We start from the raw sequence: 8,786 nt of genomic DNA on the forward strand, positions 1-8,786 counted from the left end.
ATTGCCGGAAATACCCAGTCCGGTTGTGGAGAGGTACCTTGGAGGGACGGAGCGTTTCTGCCCATCGCTGGGCTGTTGGGCAGAGCTGGGGGTACTGGGGGAGGGACGTACAGACAGACGAATAGACGGACACACACCCGCACACGCTCCCGCTGCGTTCCGGGGACGCTGCGGGCGCTGGTCCCGCGCAGGGCGGGCGGAGCCGCGCGGGGAGGGCGGGGCCACCGGAAGGCGCGAGCCCACGTGTCCCGCGGGGCGGGGGCGGCGGGCCCGGCCGGTTCGCTGACGGCCGCCGGGCAGCCTCAGCCATGGGTTGGCTGCCGGCGCAGGGCCGGCTGGCGGCGGGGCTGCTGGTGAACCTGGCCGCCTCCATCTGCATCGTCTTCCTGAACAAGTGGCTGTACGTGCGGCTGGGCTTCCCCAACCTCAGCCTCACCCTAGTCCACTTCGCCATTACCTGGCTCGGCCTCTACCTGTGCCAGGCGCTCGGCGCCTTCTCCCCCAAGAGCCTCCAGCCCGCACAGGTGCTGCCGCTGGCCCTCAGCTTCTGCGGCTTCGTCGTCTTCACCAACCTCTCCCTGCAGAGCAACACCATCGGCACCTACCAGCTGGCCAAGGCCATGACCACGCCGGTCATCGTGGTCATCCAGAGCGTGGCTTACGGCAAGACCTTCCCCCTGCGGATCAAGCTGACCCTGGTGAGGAGGCGGCGGGGCTGAGGGGAGCGGGGAGGGGCGACGCCGAGGGCAACAACCCCGCCTAAAACCCCCCTCTCCACCTCCGCAGGTCCCCATCACGCTGGGCGTCTTCCTCAACTCCTACTACGACGTGAAGTTCAACGTCCTGGGGATAGCATTCGCCACCTTGGGCGTCCTGGTGACCTCCCTCTACCAAGTGGTGGGTATTGGCGGGGGGGGAAGCGCTGTGGTGGTTGCTCTTCACGATACGACCCCTTGTTTTGATCGCCTTTCAGTAGCATCCAGCCTTCCAAGAAACCCTCCGTGCTCCGTTTTTTGTTTTTAAAAAACCCACCAAATTTTGATAATCCATCATAACCCCTGGTAAATTGACGAATTGATCGTCCTTGCTGCTAAAAATTGGGGTCATCTTTAACGTGAGTGTATTTTCAAGGGGTGAAAAGCGGTAAAACTCCTTTTTTTCTAGAGAGAACTGATGTTCTTGCTGAAGTAAGTGCCTTGCATTTGAGCCTTTCCCTAGAAAGGACGTTTTTCAGTCCTTCAGTTAATCCCGTGGTTTATCCTTGAGCTATTTACTTTTTGTCAGCATCCTTTTTCAATTTCGACTATACACAATCTCAGGTGTTTTTGTAGAGGGTGCATTAATACATATGCACGATATACACACAATACAACCTTTCTGGATGATTATGGTTGAAAAAATAGATATGTCCAAGGACTATCTTAGCCCTTTCTGCTTTAACATTTACTAATATCTCAACCAGCTCATTACTGGCCACGACTGTAAAAGTCTCCCAAATGAGCATCCTCTGTCATGTTGATGTGATAGTCATCCATTTAAGTGTGAATTTCTTTGCAACAGGTATACTGTACCTCCTAAAGAAGCGAGGCTCTTTGATCTGTAGTGTGTAAGATGATAAGTAATGGTCTGGTCTCTTGTCCTGTTTTGGGGCAGGAGGAGGAGAGACATGCTATATAACTTTAAGTGATGGTGTGTGTACTGGAGAAATGATAGTACTTGGGTGAAATTATTCTGTAATGTTAAAAAAAAAACTTAGCAAATTCATATGCTGGAATTCACGTTACCAGTTAATGTGATTTATGAAGTATTAAACATCATTCTTAAGCATGATATAAAGTCGCATCTTTTTGGCTGTAACATCTATCTTCATAGCCATAGATAAATAATACTTCTTAAAGCATAATAATACTTCTTAGAGTCAATTATAATCAATATTGAAATGAAATCCATTAAATTTGGAATAAACTGGCAAAAGGAAGACAAACGTTTACTGATTTTGTTAGCTTGTATGTGGAAGAAAATAAGCAGAAAGGTGCACAAGCAGATCTCTGCCATGGCAAAGGTACTCAGCTCCATCACAGACAGGATCTGGAATTTGTGTTGAATATAAAAGGGAGCCGGCATTTTCTTTCTAGTTCTGCTACTTTTTTGTTCTTCCTCAGGTGCAATACTTCACCCCCAGGCAATGGGAAAAGGCAGGTTTAGGCACTCAGGACTTTTTCACTGTCCCTGCATACTATTTTCTCCTCTCGTGGCTTTTGTGCTTGCAAGAGACAAACACACAGGGCCCCCAGTTAGGCGAAGGTAATGCTCAACAATCTGTTTATGTAATATTGTCCACGTGAGATTCCCTCTGTGTTAGTAGCCAATTTGCTTTTGCTCAGGTTTTCAACTTGTGGGGTTTTTTTCCTCATGTTTAACGGTTTTCTCTTTTGGTTTTAGTGGGTAGGCGCTAAGCAGCACGAGTTGCAGGTAAACTCTATGCAGTTGCTGTACTATCAGGCACCAATGTCCTCAGCTATGTTGTTGTTCATCATACCCTTCTTTGAGCCAGTCTTCGGAGAAGGGGGAATATTTGGGCCCTGGACGCTTTCTGCTGTGGTAAGGCTTTTATTGACTTCATTTAAATAATTATCACTGATGTAGTAAAACTTGATAGTAAGATATATTTCTGTGTGAAACAGATTTTTGTACAGCCATTGGCTATGGTGAGATGAGAGGGGCGTGTGCAGGAGAAAAGCCCTTTGTTGAGTCTGCCCCACTTCCTCTGAGAGGAGCGAGTCTGTCAGTTTATTTATGTCCTTAGTTCTTGTTTCTGTTTAGAGGCATCTGAAGCTTCCCCTAATGTATTAAATTAAAAATAATGTAAGTGCTCTAGTTCCAGCTCTTACTGTCCACTCAGAGAAAGAGAGAAGCATGCTCGCTTTTGACACTCTCAACTCTTCTTCTGCGGAAGGATGTCAATATTGGTTGTTCACTAGAATTAATAGTTTATTTTCACCAAGAAGACTGTAATTTCTCTCTGTATCCTGTCCAAAAAAGAGGCAGTGGCATATTCTTACCAATGCTGATCATGCTCCTCAGTGGTGGGTCACTTCTTGTAGCATTGCAGCTTATGAATGGGTTAGCAAGTATTCACAATAATAAAATCAGATATTTTCCTTAAATAGTTTTCATTGTGACCATAAATAAGACTTTGTCTCAAAGGTAAAGAATGCAGCCTCAGTGTGCATGAGCAGCCAGATTTTCCAAATCACTCTTAAATGTTCACCAAGGGTAAAGGAGAAAAGGGCTTGTAGGTCTCTCAGTGTATATTTATGGAGATCATACCCTGAGCTGCTTATACACATCACCAGTGTCTGTACTGATTTGAAGCCGTTTCTATTTTTGTTCTTCGTATGTTTTTCTTGCCTGATACTTTGCATTTGAAAGTAAATGAAACTAAATAAATAACCTGGGATGTATCTACAAAAGCAGGTCAGATTACTGACTGTGTCCATTAATCCACAGATAATGGTACTGCTGTCTGGAATAATAGCCTTTATGGTAAACTTGTCCATTTACTGGATCATTGGAAATACGTCACCAGTCACGTATCCTTTGTAACATTAGTCATTTCTCCTGTTTCCAGATGAATTGTGTTGAAATTCATTTGGGCTGATTTATTGTGGCAAAATTGTTTGTAACCTGCCTGCTTTATCTTAAATGATGAAGCTGGAAAAGCATGTTCATGTTTTAGTGTATTTTGTTTCTTAGTTCGGGATTTGTATAGGTAATGGCGGTTCCCTCGCTGACCTTCATACCTGCAAAGAATATTAATCCACACTTCGGCTACTTTGAGGAAGTGTTGGCATGCGAATCAGTTTGAAGTGTACGATGGGTGGAAAGCCTTTAGGTGGAGGTTAATATTCACAGGCTGCAGAGATGCAAGAAAATTGCATGAGTTGAAGTCAGCACCGTTGTGTGCTTTGGGTGTAACTAATGAAATTTCCAAGTGTTTCTTTTTACAAAAAATAATACTGGTATTTGCTGTTATCCTTAATGGATGTCTAGGTATAACATGTTTGGACATTTCAAGTTCTGCATCACCCTCTTGGGAGGGTGCCTCTTATTTAAGGATCCACTATCTGTTAACCAAGGCCTTGGGATTCTGTGCACATTGTTCGGCATTTTAGCCTACACACATTTCAAGCTTAGTGAGCAGGAAAGCAGTAAGAGTAAATTGGTCCAGCGTCCATAAAGCAAGAGTTTCTGAATACTGTTGTGAAGGAAAACAAGTATTTAAATATGCATTGATTCTAGAATGCACGAAATTGCCTCAGTCATTTAGATCTATGGTTTTAGTTTAACTACCAGGATTGTTATTCTGTAACTAAACCAAAAGAACTGAATTATGTAGAATGCTGGGGTTTTGCCATCTCAGTCCATCCTATCATTTTCATTAAATTAAAACAGTAACTTAAAAGAGAAAAAGGCATACTTCAAATTGCTGTGGAAATTGTACTGAAGTAATTATATTTTTTGCATACCAAATGAGATCATGATGGCTACCGTTATAATACAGAAAGAGAGAAAGAAAAGGAATCCTGTCTCTGTGATCATGCCATTATTGCTGCCATGAAGAAAAACTTGGAGGCACTTTTATGCAGATGTTCTGGTATTTAGTAATGCTTCCTCCTTTTTGTCTGTTAAACAATGAGGAGAAAAACAAACTTTGTCCAGTTGTTTTAAAAAAGGCCACCAGAGTCATTCCTATTTCTTGTGTGCTTTCTTATCTATGTTTGGCTTCAACACAGGGATAGATTTTTGGCTGAAGAAAGTAGATAAAATTACAGGTGGAAGGAGACTAGAGGTGAGAGTGGAAAACTTGAAGCCATAGGCCAAGCTATAGAAAAATAGGAAATCAGATCTAAACAGTTCATCTTAATTTTTTCTTTTAGTCTATCAGGACATTCATGAAGTAATTAATGTTTTGGAAGATTTTGTTACTGCATTATAATTTTCTCTGTGCCAAAACCAAGACTTTACATGAGATCTTGTAAATACTTGTGATCCTAATAAAATCTCTGGTTTTGTGGTAATAACCAATTATTTTGCAGCCCTTGCACCCAGACACCCATGCTAAAAAATATTTTGGAGAAATCTTCAGAAAGGTCATTGTCTTTAATGGGCGTGAAGATTGCCCATTTCTCTGTCCTGCCTTCAGCCCCACCTCCTTCACTCCCATATCCTTCGCCAAGAGTTACCTTGGGTAGGATCTGCAGGTTTGTCTGCTGCCAGTGTTTTAGGGGAGAGGCACAGGAGGGCTGTCTGGGCAGTGCTGGTTAAGGCAGCGTTTCCTCAACAGACAGTCCTGGGAAATGTATCACAGTGACTGAAGAGCGCGAGGTGGGACCTACTTCTGCTCTAATTCAGAAATGCTTTGAAAATTATTTTATGACTGTATCAGGCACTGATTTTGACAATGTGGATGGAAGAACCTGAGTGCTGTTCTAGTTAAAAAAAGGAAAGATAAAATAACTGCTTTCAGTAAATCTGGTGAGAACATATGTTTGCTAGATTTGCAGGGTTAGAATGTAATTGCAGTATCTTAATCCTTACTTGTTGGAGTTTGTTTTATCTTCATCTACCTCTAGGAGATTTAAAGAGGGGAATTATGTGAACAAAACCAAGTATTTAAGTTTTGCAGCCACCAGCAGAAATAATATTTAGTTCCTCTAAGTTTTATACAATAGAGATCAGAAGTCTTTATGTAGGAAATAATTCAGCTTTTCTCAAACTTGTAAATTATTTATTCTGTTCTTGATTGAAGAAAAAGCTATTTCTCTGTGTAACCTAAGTTTACACCATAATACTCTATATCATTTCAGAGTTAGAAATACCTGAATAATTTTACATCTTTACCAACTGTTTCTTGGACATTGTACTGGTCCAAGGATAATTTTTTTATACATTTTTATAGATTTGTATAATTAGTTTAAAACTACAGCCTGGACTACTGAAAGATGTATTCAGGCAGTCAAGCTCTGGATGCATATCCTTCAGTATGTACACTGAGAAAGCTATTTGCATTAATTTGTGCTGTGCACAAGTTCTTCTGAGATGTAGACAGACTGCCAAAACACAGAAAACAACTGAATTAGATGCCTGTTTGACAAATATTTGAGATCAGACTGATGTAAAATGGTAGAATGAACAAAACAGCCGTGCCTGGAAATACAAAAGACTCCTTAAGAAGAGGAGCAGATCTGCAAGAGAAAATTAACAGTATCATTAAAAAAGTACATTATAAATAGAATCTGTTGTTGGAATGTGGGGGGGTGGGGCTTAAGTGACGTGATTTTTTTCATACCTTCAAGATCTCTCCTTTGAGATTTACCTGTTGTATCTAATAAATAAAGTATCTTGAACTTTGTCATATGGTTCAAAATATTAAATCCAGGAGGCTTGTGTAATTGTGAGATAAATGGATCTTTGTATGTATTGTTTCTTTGGATATATGTAGGGTGGGAATAAATTTTGATCAGTTTACTGATACCTGCTTATTGCAGGAGAAAGGAGTTGTTCTTGTCTTTTTTCATCTTCAAATTGCATACACTTTGGAGGTCTAGGTGTCTATAAGACAAAATGGTGCCACATGGATTTCTGTCTGTATGAATATTTCATGAAGTTTGAATGGTTTGCACTCGTGGCACAAATGAGGAAAATTTTAAATCCTGAGGTAAAAAATGGAATCTTATAAAAATCACTGATACTTACACAGTGGGAAACTTCCTTATTCTAGTTTTTACTACATCAATTGAATGTGTTTTCCTGTTAATTATATGTATTACAATCAGTTTTGACTTTCCTGAAAGAGAAATCAGAGGCTTGTAATCTTTAGCAATATGTAGTCATCACCCTGTGTATGCTGTTATAATTGGAGCCATACCATACAAACCCCCTTGTTTGCTTTCTGATTTTCATTTTTCATATTCTACATGTCACTAAACTGTGGTAGCAGGATGGGCCTTGCTCCTTTGCCATCCAGTGCTTTGCTGCTTATATTATCATTCTTTATTTTAAAAAGCTACGACTGATGATGTTCCAGTGGAAATGGTGGTGTAGATACCAAGGTGGCATTTAAAACTGAGAGCATATGTAGATGATTCTGTTTAAAATCTGAGCAACTGGTGGTAAGTTATCTTTGCTAGCCTTGTCCCCAAAAACTCTTTAAAACAACATACACAAGGTTTTCCCATTTTTCCCAAAGGATACTCAGTTCAAAGCTTTATGTTACCTTTAACTTTGGTAACTCAGCACGTGTTTGACAGATTTTTCATCTGGTTTTGTATGACTTGCTAAGTTCTTGCAGGTTCTGTGTCCGTGCAGAGCACTGTGCCAGGGGAGTTTTCCTGTTGATGCGTGAACGAACAGTCACTCTCTCAGGCTTGAGTCTGAAGTAAAGTGGTTTGCTGCTGTTACATGTATGAAAAGGAGATTTGTCTTGCAGGAAGTCTACCTTTGAGACAGAACTGCAATTCAGCAGGACTGTATCCTCTGTCTCATTTCATGAAATGAATGCCCAGTGATGGCCTAGGGCTAAAGCAACATTAAAGCCTTGTTTGGACTACGCAGAGTTTTTTATTAAACTCTTTTTAAAATATTAGTCATAGTGAATGCTGGTCAAATAGTAAGGTAAAAGTCTCATTTTTATAATGTTTTATTACATAAGAGTTTCAGAAGAGTGTTCTATAACATTTTGGAGTACAGCTAACCCATGTCTAGTTTGTCAAATCATCTGCAAAATCTGTCAAAAGATCATGATGGCTTTTGTAATTGGCTGTATATATTTATACAGTTGGGCTGCTTAGGAGGGCCTGCTCTTGAGCAATATTGTGCTACTGAACACTGGCACACTGCTAAGGTATTTAGCAGTGACTTAAAAGCTGGCCTGAAATTCACCAACCTACTTTGGAAAGTAATAAGAAGGCTCACTCTGATAGGTGAGAGAGCTTTCTATCTTCCTGGATTTTATGTTCCTGCTTTTAATAACAAACAGACTGCAGGTTAAGGGAATTTGGAGAGCAGATCTTAGTGTCCCTCAACTCATCTTTCATATTAAGATTTTTCTCCTAAGATGTCGGTTTTGCTCCCAGTTATGTCTTAACTAGTTTTTAAAAGAAGAGTCTGGATTAAAGACTTGTAGGTGTTTGCTTGTGTTATTGCAGTTTTTTCCTCTTAAAATTTTATTTTAGCCTTCAAAACCCAACTTCCCCATTTAATAAGAAAAAAATAAAATAATTTTTAATAAAGACAACTATATAGAGTGAAGATATGTTTTGTTTTGCAAAAGAATTTTACTCTTCTAACTTTAAAGATGCAGCTCTTTGTTTTTCTACTATTACAATCAGGCAGATGCAAAGAAGCACCATCTTTCTGCTCCGTACAAATTCCCTCTATTTCTGTGTGTGCTCTCTCTCTGATCGCAGTCTCAGATTTCCATTTGACAGCGCAGTTGCTGCAAAGGTGATTGGGATGTCAGCTGCATAGGGTTAAGAACATGAAGGAAAAAAATCTATCAGCAGGAGCTGATATAATCTTGGATAAACAGAAATCCTGTTCTAAGACACAGAGACATCTTACCAAATAAATCTGTGTTTATAAATAAATCTGGGGACAGGTGTGTGTTTGTGTCCAGGCAGGTATTGCAAAAGAATGCAAAGCTGAGTTGTTTGAATTCTTGTTGTGCTGTAGTAGTTGACACATTTAGTATAAAATAGATTTTAATAATATAAAAATTGAAA

General features: G+C 40.5%; 1 protein-coding gene across 1 annotated transcript; it reads left to right on the forward strand.

Moving 5' to 3' along the window:
* Positions 1-230: 230 nt before the first annotated feature.
* On the forward strand, positions 231-6,557 carry SLC35E3 (solute carrier family 35 member E3). The gene is made up of 5 exons (XM_032689168.1): positions 231-698; positions 787-897; positions 2,443-2,601; positions 3,511-3,593; positions 4,054-6,557. The coding sequence occupies exons 1-5, from the start codon at positions 309-311 to the stop codon at positions 4,238-4,240; spliced, it is 930 nt and encodes a 309-aa protein (XP_032545059.1). The 5' UTR covers positions 231-308; the 3' UTR covers positions 4,241-6,557.
* Positions 6,558-8,786: the final 2,229 nt, after the last annotated feature.

This window comes from Chiroxiphia lanceolata, chromosome 5 (genome assembly GCF_009829145.1).
Source record: "Chiroxiphia lanceolata isolate bChiLan1 chromosome 5, bChiLan1.pri, whole genome shotgun sequence".
Lineage (NCBI taxonomy): Eukaryota > Metazoa > Chordata > Aves > Passeriformes > Pipridae > Chiroxiphia > Chiroxiphia lanceolata.